This window comes from Cyrtonyx montezumae, unplaced genomic scaffold (genome assembly GCF_038088225.1).
Source record: "Cyrtonyx montezumae isolate F1298 unplaced genomic scaffold, pur_monq_1.0 scaffold_3, whole genome shotgun sequence".
Classification (NCBI taxonomy): Eukaryota; Metazoa; Chordata; class Aves; order Galliformes; family Odontophoridae; genus Cyrtonyx; species Cyrtonyx montezumae.
In genome coordinates, this window is record NW_027072034.1 from 57,973,735 (window position 1) to 57,992,704 (window position 18,970).

At 39.0% G+C, this 18,970-nt stretch overlaps 1 protein-coding gene across 1 annotated transcript in view; it reads left to right on the forward strand.

Annotated features, from left to right (window-relative positions):
* The window catches only part of KCNJ6 (potassium inwardly rectifying channel subfamily J member 6), a 108,426-nt gene that overhangs the window by 52,346 nt on the left and 37,110 nt on the right, over positions 1-18,970 (forward strand). Inside the window, exon 2 of the mRNA XM_065741758.1 lies at positions 16,738-17,658. Coding sequence (XP_065597830.1) covers positions 16,738-17,658 — 921 coding nt within the window. The remainder of the gene's footprint in view (positions 1-16,737; positions 17,659-18,970) is intronic.

Genomic DNA, 18,970 nt, shown 5'->3' on the forward strand with positions numbered 1-18,970 from the left:
TGTTCTTAATTTGCATGTGAATAGTATTACGCTCTGATTGCCTACGCTCAGGTCAGCCAGGAAAAAGCTGAAATCAGTTGTAACTAACAGACATTTATCACAGTCAGCTGTTATTAATGGCTTGCCAGATGTTGCTAGCAGAGCTTGCTCTGCATAAGACTCTGGTAATAAATACTTTATCACGGAGAAGATGTAGTGCCTGCTTTGTTGTGTACTGGGAACAGTCCTGTGCCATATCAGAACGGTGGTTCAGAGCTCAACCTGTAGGTTAAGAGGGAAAAGAGGTTGCAGGTTCTTTGGTACCTGCGCTTGTTAACACCACTGTGCACTCATACATTTCCTCGCTTTTTCTGAAGGTCTATGTGTCACATTATCTCTATTTTTATATTATGAGCATTATTATACCACCCTTATCCATGCCTCCTTCCCAATAGGTAATTTCTACCTGCTCCCTTGGACCCCACCCACCAAGAGATGCTGGCTGTGGCTGGGGAATTAACTACTTTTTCCACCTTCTTTTCAAGATGCTGGTCACTTCAGTTTCCTCTGGGAATGCTAATTTACAAACTCACTGCTCTCTTGGGCTCCAGAGGAAAGCAGTGAGCTGGGGCCTATCTCCCATCCTCTTGAAAGACACAGACATCAGGTAGAAGGAAATGCTTGCTCTGCTGCTGCTCCCTTTTACCTACTTGGGGAAGCATCTTAAAAAAAGAGCTTCCAACACAGCTTCATGTATCTGTCTTCCAGAATGAAGTACCAGTTGTGCAAGCTGGGGGAGGAGTAACAACCCCAAAATAAAGGGTTTAGTCACCATTTCAGAACTCAGTATCTGAGGAGAAAAAAATGTGTTTATGTACAGATGAGAAAGAGGTCTCCGTGCATCTCCCCCACTCTTCCTGAATGCATACTCATTGCTTTGTATTCCAAGTATCTCAGGTCCTCATTATTCGATTCACACATGACTCCCACATATTCGGTGTAGATGGAAATAAATATGCATTGGTTAAGACAAATATGGTCCATATTGGGATATACGGGAGTTGTGAAAGACAGAGATGATCTCAAAACTTTATTCCAATCCTCATAAAAATTATCATAACAGTGATAAAACATTCCAGAGTGACAAGGTCCAGATACACTGGCAGATTTTCCACTTTTCTGCCCACATAGTATTTCTGGGTAACTCTCAGCTACACTGACCCCTCTACATTTAATTTTTCAAGGCTTTTCTTTCTCTTTAAGCATTACCCTAAATGTGCCTGAAAATTGCATTGACACACAAGTTATAAGATGTTTTTATTGCAAATAGCTCATTTACTGAACAAATGATGTTTTAATTCTTCTAGCATAAAATCTCTAAATATTTTTCAACTACCTTCTTAATCTTTTTTTCCCAAGGAGGAAAGTATGGGTATCAGATATAGAATGATTACTGTACTTGTGTGTTAGATCAATAGAGAAATGGCTCTCCCAAGAAGTTAGATTTTCAAGAATGCCATTATTTCTTCTTCACTCTACCTCACTCCTAACACCTGTGGTACACACCAGGCAGAAAGGACAACCCAGGTTCAAAACCTGTCTCTGCCTTACTCAAAGGCAAATCCAGGACTTCTCACCCCATATAATGGCCATGTCTGTGTCCAAAAGAAAAAAGGAAACACCTGCCTCTTCCCCTCCTCGGCCTGTGACTCCTCTTTTTTCTGAATGCTTACATATAAGCATTATAAAACCAAACAGTTATTACTTACAGGCAGGCAGACTAATTCATCAGATCCTATTTTTAATTGACAAATATTGTGAAAAACTATCCCATCAAAATCAGCCTAAGAACATTTTCCTTTTTTTCAGTTCAGCCCCCAGTCTAAAAGACGGTTGTGTACAAAACCATACTTTGAAGGCAAATGAGGATATTTTTCAAAACCTGAAAAGAACTGATCAGATTGCTTCTGCATACTAGCCATTAAAAGGGAACTAATCTGAATTTAGATTTTTGCCAAGGAGTGCTTTGTGTCCATCTTGTTCATTGCTGGCTAATTACCAACTTTGCAGACAATCTAGATCTCCTTGGAAACTAGCAAGGCTAGGAAAAAAATAAGTCTAAGAGTCTGTATTTGAACTCAGCAATCATTTTATTGCAGTCACCTTCTATGTTACCCAACCAAAGTATTTACATGAACAAGAAAATCATCCAATTAGAATAGAAATAAAATATTTTTCTTAGTGTATGTACAGTTCTTATAAGCCCCTCATTTACCTTCCTGTGCATTTGTGTCCTCTCATGCTCCTACACTGGTACACATATCAGGACAACAGAACCAGACCTCTGGGAAAGGGCCTTTGAAGCCATTTTTATTTCATTAAAAATGAATCCATATATACTTCCCCCACTTAACATGCTATTCTCTGAATGTCCTCCTTTGTGCCTACTGTCACTACAAAGACATTGATCACATCTTTCGGATCAGTCAGGTGGGCTCCCGTGGAGCTTGAGGAGTTGGGGGAACTTGTAGTGGGCAGCTAAACCTTTGCCTGCCTCCTGGCAAAATGTTACCCTTCTACACTGGCCTCAGCCTCATAAATGGGTTTTGAGTTAGCTCTAAACAGAAGAAAACCAGAAACCTCTCCAACACACAAGCTCATTTGTTTGCAAATGTTCTGCTCATTTTATGCATAGAAAACAGCTTTGAAGCAGCCAAGCTGTATTTTTACCATCTCAGCTTTCCATTTAATTTTGCTTTTGGAGGTGCAAGAAGTGTGTTCTTGTTGCCAGTCTATTTATTTATCAAAAGCTTGCTTCCATGGTCTCAATACTTGTGCTTACTGCATGGGAGATCCTTTCTCTTAAAAAGGTCAGCTTCCTTATCTACTGTTTCTTTAAGTGATCAAGCTACATGTACCTGATTACAAAAGACACAGAATTCATATTTTATTCCAGCATATTGCTTCACACAGTAGGTCTAACTAGAGCAACATGTATTTCTGATGTCTGTGAGCAAATCCCTGAAAGCAAGCTCGTACATTTCATAGGCAGATTTTTTTCTCTATACAAATCCGGGAATATGTGAAAAGTGGAACTACTCTTTTCTCTCAAGACATCCAAATGCTATGAAAGCTTGGAATTATTTGTGTCAAGATGAGGTTTGCTATCTCCAGTAAAGATAGATGGGCTTTACTAGCTGAACGCTAATGTACACGAAAATACAGTATTGGTTCAGCCCATTCTAGAAAGACTCATGCATACTCTGGAAAGAAAATTTAAATTCACACTAGGGTTTTATTTTTGTATTAAGCTCAGAATTCATCCATCCAGATTCAAACGCTATTAAAGTTCCTTAAGAAATTTGCAGAAACTGAATGAAGTGATCCAGCCAGCTGGGGTTGCAGGAGAACCCAGCACAGTAAACTTTCTGTTTTTTCGGGAACATTCAAGTTACTCTCAAAGTACATCATTTTTATGGGAGGAAACAGATGATCTAATGACTCGTGCATGGGAGCAATCCTGGTGAGTGATGGGTTGTTTTCAGTCAAACTGGAAGAAAATTAAAACTAAGAGCAAATCAAAAAGTTCTTAATTCTTTAAAGTACTTTTTTTTAAACAGAATAAGAGGAGATAAAACAAGCAAAGAAAAATAAACAAGCAAAAACATAGCAAAGCCTTTCCCAATGCAAAACAAGCATTAAAAAATCTTCCATATAATCCTTCCACCTTGAGGTTATTTATTTAATCCTTTTGAACAGCCTTATTTGTTGCCTAAAGCAAGGTAAAATGTTACTGTGAAAAAGGAGTGAGAATTTGAATTTTAAAACTGTTTCTGAAATGCTGTTACACTTCAGTATTTCGGACACAAAATATTGCATTTTTTAAACTCTGAAATTAAATGTCTTTTCAATCAGAAAACATTTTGTAAAATCCCATTGGCCAAATTGAATTCAACTTAACAAAATATTTCAGTGCTTATGATTCCTTTTGCTGCATATTACCATGTAGAAAAAGAATAGCAATTATAGCAGTTATGACAATACCACAGCAACTTCTTCAATTCTTTTTTCAAACAAGTTTATAGACCTTTGTACTTTGCTATGTGGCTTAAATGAATTTAAATAGTAAATGGTAGTTTAGACACCACAGAACTATTATTCCAACACAAAAATTTGCTATTTGTTGACATGGAAACATCATTTTTTGTGTTTTTGACTTGTATTTTCAGTTATGTTGGGTCTGAGATTGTAGCCTGAATATATTTTTTAACACATTCATATGTAAATGGGTAAAAAATCCAGTAGAGCTAATGCACAACAGCAATTGCATGTGGCTTTTCTTTCAAAATAAACAAAGTTAAGAAAAGTCTTGATTCAGACCAAACATACATTCGTTCAATCTTCTGTTCTGATTCAAGTAAAAAACTTAAAAAAAAAAATCATGATGTTGAGTCAGATTTTTTTTTTGTACTCAATTTTCTTTGTAGTCAAAGCCACCAACTGCAATCTAAACAAATCTTGCTGAACATGGAAGCACTTCTATCAAACATGGGCATCAGGCAGATGAAACCTGTGGCTTCACTCTTACTGAAAACAAAAGCTTGCATCCCTTTTTGCTCTGCACAGAGGAGGAGCAAGGTTTTTGAAGATAGTTCACAGTGAGATTAGGAAATAGTTACATGAAAAAATATAAAACTATGAAAGGGTAGTTTTGGGAGCAATTTTGTGCATGAGAAAAAAAAAATCCTGTATCAACTTTTTGGCACTTGATAACATGGTTCGTTCAGACTGTCTTCATGACACTGGTAAGAATTTTGTACTTCTGAGACCTCCATACACTGTCAAAAATTGCTATGCTTACATTTCAGAATCTAACTGATAATCTAAAAGAAATCTAAAAACCTAAATATAAGCCAGACTTTCAAAGGTGATCAGGAAGAGGCCAGACAGAGCAATGGATAAGGCTCATTTCCTGAGAAAACATTTCTAAAGTACTATTCTGCACATACAGATTCTAGATTATCAAAACACTACAATCTGAAACAGAACTTTTACCCAGTTGAAATTATTTTTTTAAGAAAACTATTTTTAATGTCTTTTTAAATATCACTTCCAGTCTTATTTCTCAGTTTCTTCTCTACAGTCTGTAAACTGCATGAAGTATAAATGAGAAGTGAATAACAAGAAACTAGGTCTTTGCATTTCACTGAGACTTCTTTCACCAGAGAAAGACAATACAGCCAGCAATGGCCTTATTATTTAGCCTACAGAAAGCTGCTCGAGCTCGAGCTGCAGTAAGAAACTGAAAGAACATGGCAGTTGTTAAGATAAATCGAGTGATTGCAAGAGAGATATGTGGCAGGTAAGATAAGCTACAAACATCCGCCATGAGAGTGGTCACCACCACGAGAGCAGCAGCTACAAAGAGCTTGTGAGAATGATCTTACTAATTATTTTTCTTAAGCGTGCAAAAAAGTTAAATTAAAATCCTGACTGATTTTTTAAGGGAGGAGTGCCTTCCTGTTATGAAGCACATTGCTTAGAAGCAAAAGCCTCTTAAATCTTCCTTTACCTACAGAGACGTTATTGAGAAAGGAATGTCTTTTGCCAAATAATAAGCAAAATACGTTTCTGTCTGTTTCAATTTTCCCATCTTTCCAGCTTCTTCTGTAACTTCATGAAACAGTAACAACAGAAGGAAAACCAATAAACTCTTAGGCAATGTCTGTGACCTGAGAGCAGCTTGTTTGGGGTACAGCTGGATGTAAACTAAGAGGAGAAAGAAAAGATGATTTAGGGAAGGAAGTTTTTAACATGTTTTCATTCTTCTTTTGAGAACTGTGGGACAAAGAGAGGGAATCAGTTATCTGCACTTCAAAGTTACTCTGTTCTCTACAGTCTGTATTTCTTGGAGAAGCACATATTGCAAGTGACAGTCCTTCTAGCACAAACACCTCATCTTTACTAATGGCTTTCAGAGAGCTCTCCCAAAGCCTGGCTTCTCTAGAATGATGCTGCTAGGCAAAATCAGCTGCAAAGTAGCAGTCAGTCCACTTTGTATCATGGCACAGATACACATGGCCCATAGATTGTTTTCTCCCTAGCAAAAATTTGTCTTGACCTATTGATATTTCACTCACTGTATGTGGTGCTTTGCAGAGGAAAATTAAACACTCTCAAATTCTTCTCAGATTCCCTATCCCTAAGGTGACCAAAACCAAAATCTGGATCAATAGTATAGTGTCTTCAGCATATTTCTGGAGTAAAGTATTACTAATTCTTGTGCTTGGTCTGAAGCCTTACTTCATTGCATAAGTTATTTACTTCACTGGTATGGTACAGCATACTGACTGAATCAAGTTCTTTCTTTCTGACAAAAATTTTCTTCTCCATTCTTCTTATGCCTTATATTTATGATAGCTCATTGATCAAAGCAGTGCAAGCTGACATGGTATGGTTGTACAGCAGTCAAGACAGTTCCAACACCTGCCCAAGAAGCTGTATGAATATTCAGGTACAGAGCTGTTTCAAGGTTGTTCAGTACTGCAGGCAAAAACTCTATCTGGCTGTCCTGGGAATGAAGATGTGAGTAAAGCCTTCCTTACTTCAGGAAAAGGAACTAAAAAGAAATTATGTCCAATTGTTGGGAGAGGGAAGTGTTGGTTTCCAACAGGAAAGTTTGAAAACTGATGGCAGTAACTCCTTTTCCAAGACTCCGTTTATCTCCACTCCAGTGATCTAGTAGACATTGATCAGGACAACTATAACTGACTTGATTTCTAAACTATTCACATGCTGGAATAGGCACCAGACCCATTACCATTCTGACTACACCTACAGTGATAAACAAAACAAGGTCAAAAATTGTTCTGTAGCCTTGAAAGCAAGAGGTACAGTGCACTTGGCCCTGCAGACCGTACTGAACACCATCTGCTTGAGACAGATGATAGCATGAGAGCCTGTGGAGTTGTTTGAGGCAGCAAGGACTTCTGTGATACTGTTGTCCAATGAAAGTAAATGAACCCAGAGGTGCTGCAATCTCATCCATGCTGTCTAATGGAAACAGTCCCTGGCACGTATTATTGTCTCTCAAACCATTCATACGTATTGTCTCAGACTGCTACAGGAATAGTCCAAAAACAAAATGGGCAGCAGGCTAATGTTTATTAATATGGGTAACCATGGAATCATAGAATGGCTTAGGTTGGAAGGAGTTGTAAAAAATAGCCAGTTCCAACCCCACTGCTGGGGGCCGTGCTGCCACCCAGCAGATCAGTCTTCCCAGGGTCCCATCCAGTCTGGCCTTGAAAGCCGCCAAGGGTGGTGTATCCACAGCTTCTATGGGCAACCTGAGCCAGGGCCTCACCAATTTCAGTAAAAAAAATTCCCCCAACATCTAGTCTAAGTCTCCCCTCCTTTAGTTTAAAGCCATTTACCTTTTCCTATCACTATCAGACCATGAAATGTGGGTGTCCCTCCTGTTTCCAATCTTCCTTTAAATATTGGAAGGCTGCAATGGGATCTCCACAGAGCCTTCTCTTCTCCATTCTGAACAAGTTCATCTCCCTCAGCCTTTTTGGTTTTCTTTCATAGAAGAGGTGCTCCAGCCCTCTGGACAGCCTGTGGACCACTCCAACACCTCTGTGTCTTTCTTGTGCTGGGGTCCCCAGGCCTGGATGCAGTGTTCCAGATGAGGCCTCATGAGGGTAGAGTAGAAGGGGACAATCACTTCCCTCATCCCCTTTTTGGTGCACCTGCAGGTACTGTAGATCTTCCAGGCTGCAAGTTCATGCTGCTGATTCTTGTTCAGTTTTTCATCTACCAGAACCTCCAAGCCCTTCACCACAGGCCTACTCTCAAGGAGTTCATCTCCCAGTCTGTACACATATATGGGAATTATCTGACTCAAGTTCAACACCTTGCAATTGACCTTATTTGATCTCATGAGGTTCTCATGGGCCCACCTTTCAAGTTTATCAAGGTCCCTCTGGATGACATCCCTCCCTTATATCAACTGCACCACTCAGCTTAGTGTCATTAGCAAATTTGCTGAGAGTGCATTCAATCCAACTATCCAGGTCACTGACAAAGACATAGAGGAGGACCACGTAAAGATGCATGGTGGAGGGCCTCTTGAACCCTCCACCTGGACATAGAGCCATTGACCACAACTCTGGGCTGTGGCCATCCAACAAATTCTTCATCCACTGAATAATTCCACCTTCAAATACGTCTTTCCAATTTAGAGGTAACAATATCATGTGAGACCGTATCAAAGGCCTTACACAAGTCCAGATAGATGACATCAGTCACTCTTTCTTTGTCAGCCAATGCAGATCACTTTGATGCCTTGCATATGCCTTACCATATCATCCAGAATGTTCTGTTCCATGATTTCTCTGGATCTTCCTTTCTCCCTTTCTTAAAACAGAGTAATGTTTCCCCTTTTCTAGTCACCAGAGGCTTCACTTGACAGCCATGACTTTTTGAATATGGTAGATAGTGGCTTGGCTTGGCAACTACATCAGCCACACCAGATCCACAGGCTTGCATACTGGACAGGACAGCCACACTCCTATTTACATTTACATTTCCAGGAGCAACCAAGAGAAACCTGCAGATATTAGTGACATTACAGGTGCAGAGTTAAATGAGACAGAATTATGCATACAAAATGTTCAGCTGATCAGTTAATTTTTATTTCTAGAATTTTCAATTGGGAAAATTTTAACACAAAAAAAAAAAGAGAGAGAGAGAGAGACAAGGAACTAATTCTCCTCATCTCTACTCACAAAACTTGAGGACATTCATTTTTTGCATAATCAGTTAGGAAAAAATTGTGGAGAAAACAGTATTTAATCAGGCCTCACAGAAATTTCCAGGAAGGCAGAGCTGTAAATCAACAGCCAAGATGCAAAAGAGAAGCTGTAGATAAGATGAAGCCAGACTCTTCCCAGAGGTGTACTGGTTCTACCAAGGAGCAATAGGCACAATTTTCAGCAAGGAAAATAGTAGAATATAAAGAAAAAAAATGTTCCCAGTACAAGAAATGCAGTGTTGGGCAGGGCCCAGAGAGGCTGTGGAAACTCCTCTGAGCTCGGTGATCTGCCTTTGAAGCTGATCCTATGTTGGGCAGAGTGTTGGTCAAGAGACCTTTAGAGGCTCTTTCTTACCCAAAATATTCCATGATTTTAAGCAGTTTTGATTTTTTATCCAATTTCCAGCAGTTAGAAAATGTGAATGCAGTTTTAAACTGGTAAAACTCAGGTCAGTATACTTCACACTTTTGCCTTTTCCTGGTACACCTAACAGAAATGAACATGACTTCTTGGTAAATGTCTGAAGTACTACTGAAACAGAAAAGTAAAAATTCTGATATTAGTACATGTTATAGTAACTGGCAGAAATAGCTGGAGCTGAGTAACTACAAAAATAAATCTCTCAATGGGCATGTCAGACAATGACATTTTACAGTAATTCAGGGTGACATGCATCTGATGCAGAGTTATCAGAAGGGAACCATGTGGCCAGCATTTGCAGCTATTAAGGCCTTTCAGCACTGAGAATCATTAATGATCCCTATTATCTCTACTACAGCAGCTGTCAGTAGCTTTACCCCATGTGGTAGAAATTATACAAGGTCTGATTTTGTACGGTGGCATGATTCAGGGAGTGACACCTATATTCTCTCTGCCACTGACCTTGCTTCACTTCTTGCAGCAGCTTTGGTGATAGTATCTATTTTCCAAGTGCATAAATGCTTTCTTTCTACCTTTCTCACCTTCTTCACCTTCTCCAACGAGATACAGCTTCTGAGGTTGTCATTTCTGCATTGGCTGTAGGTAGGACAACACTATAAGAAAGGAAACTGAGGTCTGATTTTTTTTCAGATAAATAGCATAGTCCTCTGACTTCTTTGCATGTTACTATGAACACTTGCATGCCAGAGTCTCCAACTTCAGTGCCAGTCTTGTTCACTTATTATGACTGGTCATCTTGATTTTTGCTTTCTGGTAGCCTTCCATTATCTACACTTCACTTGTCACACAAATGGGAAGGGCGAGCATGAAAAGGTACTGAGCACTAGATAAAGACAATAGATATTCTTCCACATAAGATCAGAGGGATTCATAAATTGAACTTCCAGTTTATTACAAGATGACTTGTACCATCAAGGAGAATTTGATGAATAAGGGCATAGCATAAACCGTAGCATATGTGCAATATCAACAGTAGACCACGAACATGCTGAGTCTGCTCAAATGAGTGGGATCTGGACAGCATTGAACTGGGCTCCCAAAAAAGACTCTGGACATAGTCACCACATGTGGATGTGAGTCAACGGTGAGAATACCTGCTGAAGTCAAACACAGGAGGTTAATTTGTGTAGATCATAGAATCATAGAAAACCCCAAACTGCCGGAGCCACAAGAATCATCAAGTCTAACTCCTGGCTCCACTCAAAATCCAAACCCTATGTCTGAGAGATTCTCCAAAATCTCCTTGAGGTCTGGCAACCTTGGGCCATGATCATGGCCTACAGTGAAACCTCACATGCTCTCAAACTTTCAGATTTTCTGAAAGCCAAAAATCTGGTAAAACCCATGTATAGACTAGTAAGAGAAGAGTAGAGATGTGTAACATCAAAATCTCCTTATTCTAGAAACCAATTTTTGATGCCAGGGATTTCCACAGGCACACAGAATTCAGGTAGTAAACAAGTTTCATAATCTCGTTCAAGATTCCCTATTTCATGAAAGGCAGAAGATGATGATAATCAGGTATCTCCAAACACCTTCGCAGGTTCAAAGTCTGTAGCCTTCTTTTATTTCCCGACACACATAAAATATTCTTTGCTTTGCTTGTGCTTCAAATGAACCTGCATGTAGCAAAGCGGATGTAAAAACAGCGTTCTGGAGCCTTTAGTGGTAAATTCTGTGTCGCAATTGATTATAATCCAAAACAAAATCTACAAGGTCAAATGTTTACCAGCAATAAAGTCATGTTTTTTGTTTTTTGTTTTTAATTTACGTATCAGCATCATTCTCCATCCTCTGTATTCAAAGGGCCAAGAATGAGAACTTCATGAATATGTTTAGACTTCACAGAAGCAAAGTGTTACTGAGACTGAAATTGTACAGGCTTAAAAGAAATAAAAATAGTAGAAACTATTTTTATTGGATTGGATTAGAAGGTAATAATGAAGCAGGTAGCATGAGAAAAGCAAGGTATCATCCTTACATCCACTTTTCTAATCATAGATGTATTTCAATTTGCATTTCTTTTCTAGTGAAAACTGCAGCTGAAATAAATTTAAATTACACTCATTCTCTCTGAATTTATATTTATGATTCTATGGGAGCAAATAAGTAATTTTGTACTTGAAGAAATTTGACAAGTCACTGTTTATTGAATATTTCAACATTTCCAAATGAGAACTAGACAATGTTCCCAGCTGAATGAGTAGGCAGTCTTCCATTGATTTCAACATTGAAAGACCAGATCCTAATTTCTCTGATTTTCAGAGGAAAATCTGCGTTTTGTGATAATAACTGCTTACGATTGTTAGCTGATCACAAAAGGCTCATTTTCCTTTTTGTGTAAATAAAACTCTTTCTCCTTGTATATAGTGACAATACACAGTTTCTCACAGTACAGGTTACCTGGTGTCACTGAGAGGCTGTGTTAATCAAACAAGCAAATCCTCCTCTATTTTGAGAGTATCTGTTCTTGTGCCCTCAACGCTCATTAGACTGAGATGCAACAAAGCTCTGAAACAGTGACTAAAACAAGCCAGTGATCAGGCAAAGCATTTCAAAAGCTCCCTGTCTGCTTCCTCTGTCTGACTTCTCCTTGCATCTTATGCAAGAAAAAAAAACAAAAAAGACCTTGAACGTTTCAGAAAATCTCTAGTACTGTGACTTCTTCCCCTGATGTCAAAGACCAACAACCTTCCAGAGGTAATGGGGAACAGAAATATCCACCTGGTATTATTGAATATTCCATAAGTGAGTTCAGTGTCAGGAAAGTTTGTGATCACAACAAATAGAAGGTGAATGCTGAAGACTATTCACAAAAGGACAGGGTTGGACTTTACCAATGCAAATATCTGCTGAATCTAAAAGCTGAACTCATCCTAACAAGAAAGCGGGGAACAACCTGCAGACAGAAATTGCAGACAGTCAAGCACTGGCACAGGCTGCCCAGGGAAGTGGTGGGGTCACTGTTCCTGGAGGTTTTCAAGAACTGTTTGGATCTTGCACTGAGGGTCATGGTCAGTGAGCATGGTGGAGGTGGGGTGACAGTTGGACTGGGTGACCATAGCGGTCATTTTCAACCTTAAAAATTCTATGAAATCACAATCAAAACTACATCTGCACAACATTTGCATTTGTATGATCATTTCCATGAGAGCAATTAGCAGGTTACAACTGATGTTTTGAAATTAGTCATATTTTAATAAACTTGCACACAAATCATTCACAACTGTGTTAGAAGAGAAAATCAATCTACTAAACTGTAGTGAAATTTCCCTGAATTCCCTACATCAGCTTCTATTAAAAAACAATCAAGTTACACCTTACAGTATTCTGTCTTTAAAATACCTAATTATTTTGTTGGTCATCTTCTAATACAGTATACAGCCAAAGCAGGCTAGGAGTATATGACTTGGACAGGTATGTCCTTTACATACCTCCATCTGGTTTGAACTTGTATGACACCATGACAAGACCTCTGAAGGACTATCAGAATACAAAAAATTATATTTGATTATAAAATGGTGACTAAGGGATTATAGCAGTCCATTGTGTTCACAACTACTATAGTAATGAGTGCAGAAGTGCAGCTCATAGTTTATTGTTGATACTGGATTCATGTCTTTCCATAGGCTCTGAATAAAAATATGTGCTTGGAAACATTGAGTTGTGCCTTTCTAAGTCTGTCCTAAAATACACAAGACTGAAACTCTATCACTGGTTGCATTTTTACTAGAAAATAAATTGTTTGATCCTGAGTGCAAGCACCCTGCTGCCTATGTGGTAAAATTCCAAGGAAAGCTGCTGCCATGGTTTTGGCCAGTACATAACTGAGTATACACAGTTCCTGGCTACATTACAGGTGTCATTATGTCATTATGGAACATAGATTGTTTCCAATGAGCACATTGTATAAGCCTACCCTGCTTTGAAAACAAATGGGGATAAATAGTACAAGTGTGGGCTGTACCCTTACATTTATCTTCCATGATAAAAAATAGGCACGGGCACATTTAATATGCCGATGTAGCCAGTACATACTGCTATGATGAAGCATGAATTCAGGGACTTCTTTAGGAGAAATTCTTTTTGTCATCTGCTGGAAAATCAAGCCAGTCACAGAAATCCCATACATGATTTATGTATTTGCCTGAAGGGCTCATTGGAACAAGTATTTTGAACAGAATATTCTAAATTGGCATGGTATCGATACCAGGCTATTGCATTCAGACAAACATAATGTTTACTGAGAAAGGGGGAAATGTTCAAATGTTGCTGATTTTTTTTTCCTGTGCAGATTAATAATGTGCATATATTTTTGTCATGAAGAAAAACAGAGATAGTAAAAATAGTTCACAAGTGAGAGAGCTGCTATTCACTCCTCTGTTCCTGGAACTATGACAGCCCTTATATAACCAAAAAGAAAATTACATGAAATAAATAAGTCAATTGGGTTGATATCAAGTAAAAATATAATTAGTCAGAGAATTTTGTGTCAAAAGCACCATCAATATGTGGCAGCTCCTCAGCCTCACTGGTGAACAGGAACCTGACCATGTGTTTAAAACTTATTCATCAAGCATTTCCATGGAAACACATAGATGCACAGTCCTTGGATCACTTATTTCAGGAGCTACTGCTACCAAGGTTCACTCTAGAGTTAGAGCTGAGTCTGGGTGAGAGTGCTGAGCAATAATCACGATCTAGAAAGCACCCCATTCTGGTATTTTGGGGGTCTTAGAGTATGGGCATTTGGGTGAGGGGGAGCGTAAAAGGGCATCTTGCATAAGAGAAAAAAATAAATAAAAAATCTGCCTAAATTTTTCTCCTCTGAGACTGCCTGGGATTTGAGAAATGACAGCACTGGAAACAGCCTGAAGAGTTGACAAAACAGCCAAAGGCCTCCGGGAAGATTACAATGTCTGTAAGTGTTAGTGAGGTGCTATACTGAAAGAGACTTAGATTAAATGCAGCCATCGGATCTGCTGGTTAAAAGCTGCCCTTTTCCACATCCACGCAGAAGCCAGCTCTGGTGCTGTCTCCCAAGGCTGAGGAAAATTCTCACACGTTAGACCACTTACAGTGACAGAGCCAGCCCACCACCATGTGCTGGGACAGCACTGTGCTCCTGCTACAAAACCTACAGCCGCTTGAGAAAACTGTTCACATACTGTAAAAGGCAAGTAACACTGGGTATGTTGCACAAGGGCTTCATCAGCACACAGTATTTTGAAAGCATTGGTAAAAAAATGCAGTATGAATAGAACATGCTTCATTGCTAGTAAGTACTTCTGTAAGAAATAAACATGCAAAGCAGGCTAGATGGGTGCAGTGTATGATTGGTAGCTATCCTTGGATGGGTACACCCCTTCAAATTTCTCCTGAAGCCACAAATAAAATCAATGCTTATGTCTCTTCCCTGTCCTGTTAAGGTTTTTAATATGCCTCGCAGCTTCTGGTAAGAGATGTTCAGGTGGTAAGGTCTAGGGCATGGCTGCCTTTAGCAGAAGATACATTCTGAAATGCAGCAGGGAACACCTGCACCATATCTTTGTCCTCTAACACAAAAGGGAAAGCCAAATATTCACAATGCATTAAATATAATGAAACACATTAAACCAGCATTACTCACCTAACATACATTGCATTAAATTCTCAAAAACTAGAGCTTTTGTAGGCTGTTCGTGAGTGTTTGAGGGGTCTGTTACTGCAGCAATGTGATAGCTCCTCTGGACTGAAATATCCTTAGGCACAATGGAGTTAAGCATAAAGCGTGAAGCCCTAACTTCAAATTTTATGCCTTTTTCTTTAGTCTGTCTCACTAGGTTCCTTTAAGGCCTTTTTATTGTGTTTATTTCGTCATACATTATCTAGCATTAGTGATAATCCAAGTAGGCACACTGTCACCAACTGGGATAAGTTCATCCAGAACTGACTGGTTTGGGACACGACTTTAAGTGCTGCCACTACAATCAGCCTGAATAGTGCTCTCACGACACAGTAGCAAACTAAAAAAGTGACACAGGGTGGAGTGCAGTGTTTAAAATATATAACTGCTTCCATGTTTCCATGCTACTGTCAGCCTTTGAGCCTTTATTTTAACTTGGAAAAGGCTGCAGGACTGAACAGAGGCTTGGCTGTCAGTGGAGCAGGCCGGGAGATAAGACAAACGCTCTACAACCCATTTTTTCTTGGTTGTTCCAGTCACTCCTAAAACTTAATAGGGGCCTTTCTCCACAGAGATGAAGGTGCACATCTTGAAAAATGCACAGCTATCTTGGGATTCCACAGTCTTTCATGTAATACTTGCTGCTGTGAGATCAAAACATTCCTTGAGCCATACTGACCCATCCAGAGCAGTCCCTTGTGCAAGTCCTCCCTCCAGATAAGAGTCCAGGCCTTCCCTAGTAGCTCCTCAACATTGAATGGATTTGAATCTATTGCTCAGGACAGCCAAGCAGAGACCCCAAGCCTGTGGGGTGCCAGAGACATGACCACTGGGTCGGACAAGAGCCAAAAATGTGAAAATTTGGACCTCTCCAAGATCCTTGGCTTCCTGGAGGAGGCCACTCTCCTCAGTAAACTCTTTTTTTCTTGTATTTGAGCAAAATCTTGTAAACGAATGAAGCTGTTTATCTCAAGAGCCTGGGAATCAAAAGAGAAAAATGACAGTTACTGTTGTTTCTGTTTTTCATATTCTTATAAGACACTTAACTGGGGAACACTCTGTAGGCTGATGTCATTAGAAAGGAACACTTGAATTAAAGCCACAGGCATAAAGAATTCAAATGAAATCATGTTCTGAAGTACTGTATGTTTTACGTTACTGGGAGAAGGACACACAGTTCCCTGTCTCAGTATCAGCAAGACACTGATTTTCTGTAGAAATGCACTTGAACTGGGTTTGGTGTATATTGCATGAAATCCTGCCTTTCCTTCAACAGGAGTAAGATCGGCTCATTCTGAAAAAAAAATGTTTGTTTTTTTAAACCTCTGAAACTTATTTAATACTTTCCCCATAGCAATGCAATTCAGAGAAAAAAAATAGTTCAACAATTGCTCATTTTCTCTGCTCGTTTTGATGGAAACCCTCAAGCAAACTCATTTCCTCATTTATATCAGCTATCTCCCAGAAGATCTTTCTTGGTGCATAAAAAAATAATAATCATTTATTAAACTGTAAAGGAGGACAGAGGGAAGAAAAATTTGTTTTAATACATCTTGCAGAATTTAAGTATGGGTGCAGATTAGATGACCTGATAGATACGAAAAAAGAACATTTGCTTTTAAAGTATTTCTATTTAGTAATAAATTGAGGATGCTTGACATCATTTGACTTCTGCATTATGCATGTAATAAGTGAGCAAAAAACAAGGACAATACTTTTATTTATTAATCGTGATATCATTTTGGTAATATGGGGAGAAGTTGTGTGTTAACTTGGGAAAATAATAAGAAAAATAATGCCTGCCTTTTTCTTGTTTTTTGCTTTTAATGGCAGCTAACGTACTGGAAGAAGACTCAATGGAGCAGGACATAGAGAGCCCTGTCACTATTCATCAGCCAAAGTTACCCAAACAAGCTAGAGAGGATCTGCCAAAAAATCTAAACAAAGAATGTGCCAAGAGAAAAATCCAGAGGTATGTTAGGAAAGATGGAAAATGCAACGTCCACCATGGGAATGTCAGAGAGACCTACCGTTACTTGACTGACATCTTCACTACTTTAGTCGATCTGAAGTGGAGGTTCAACTTGTTGATTTTTGTCATGGTTTACACAGTGACCTGGCTCTTCTTTGGAATGATCTGGTGGCTAATTGCCTACATGCGAGGAGATATGGATCATATAGGGGACAGCACATGGACTCCCTGCGTCAGCAACCTCAATGGGTTTGTCTCAGCCTTTTTATTCTCAATTGAGACAGAAACTACCATTGGGTATGGTTACCGGGTCATCACAGACAAGTGTCCCGAGGGAATTGTTCTTCTTTTAATTCAGTCTGTTTTAGGTTCCATCGTCAACGCCTTCATGGTTGGCTGCATGTTTGTGAAAATATCCCAACCCAAGAAGAGGGCAGAAACCTTGGTTTTTTCTACAAATGCAGTTATTTCCATGCGGGACGGAAAGCTATGTCTGATGTTCCGAGTAGGAGACCTTAGGAATTCACACATTGTAGAGGCATCAATACGAGCCAAGTTGATCAAATCCAAACAGACAAAGGAGGGGGAATTTATACCGCTCAACCAGACAGATATCAACGTAGGTTATTACACAGGGGATGATCGTCTCTTTTTGGTTTCACCACTGATCATCAGCCATGAAATTAACCAGCAGAGTCCTTTCTGGGAGATTTCCAAAGCCCAGTTGCCCAAAGAGGAGCTAGAAATTGTTGTAATCCTAGAAGGAATGGTGGAGGCAACAGGTAACATTTCTTATACTTTGTGTAAGGTAAATGCTTTAATTTTAGAAAGGAAAATCAGCAGTTTTGCTTCAGTTTAAAGGAATCATTTCAATAGTTGATACATTTGCAAAAGGCATCAGTTATCTGGTTAGCTTTGAAATTAAAAGTGTGCCCAGTTTAATTGTCTGTTCCATCTTGCCTAATGAAATTAGTGTTGTTTCTGCTCTGTTTGGAAAATGGGATAGTTTTTCTCATTTTCTAAATTTTTCACAGTATGCCATGCAGTTATTTGTTTGGAGAACGATTTCTCTATTGGAGAAGCCACTCAACCACTAGGATCCTGTGGGATAAAATGTTTTAGAAAAAAATCAATTTGAAACTGTTTATGATTAACATGGAAGTACTATAGTTTCTGCTACTTCCAATCACCCATGGGTAGCTGCAAAATAACTGGTCGCCACATTAAATTCCTAGCCTGTTTGGATCCAGTCAAAAAAGATGATGTGTTTAGCTTTCTCTTTTTAACTTCTTTGTTTACCTGCTTTTTAACTTGTAACTTGGGGCTTGTTCCACCTTAGTTCCCCAATGATCTATCTGATTTTGTATTTCATTTATGTCTCCTACACACTGCAGAAGTGTTCAGAACACTTAATTCTAGTATGTATAAATAAGGCATATTATGTCACCAAAGTCTTGTAGAGAGATTGTTTGGTCATTACCTGCAATTATACAGCAGAACATCAATATCAGTTTATGCAGAGAAAATACTATTTGGAATTCACAGTAAATGGACTAGCAGTGTTTCTTCTTTGCATTAAAACCAGAATAGTAGGAGGATGTTTTGTCTGAAAATGGTGTACCTACTGCAGTCAGAATGCTGATATACTTGGTTTAGGAGAGATATTTTTCCTGCTAATGACAGCATCACATTCTGAACTGAACAAACATAAACAGTACAAGGGAATGGTGATTAGGAAATGAAGAAAGGATGTGCTTGGAAAGGGGAAAATAGTGAGCAGAAAAATAGAAGAACCAGATTTGCCATCTTCCCTACTACTGTAAAAGCTAGGAGAGTTTGAAGATGCAGATTACACTTCTCTGACACAAGTACAACCTTCCTAACCCTGACTCATGTTTTGCAACTGGAGCCAGGAAATAAAGAGCAGTCTCTTACCAGAACATGTGTGTGTGTTTCACACATCTATTATGTGGTGTCAGAATAAAATTGCATTTGTCACCATGTAATAAACGTGTGAGACAAAAATGAAGTAAAATATAATTCAAGGGAACTTGGCAGAGAATCTGAAGAGGTAAATGCAAGGCTTCCACATTT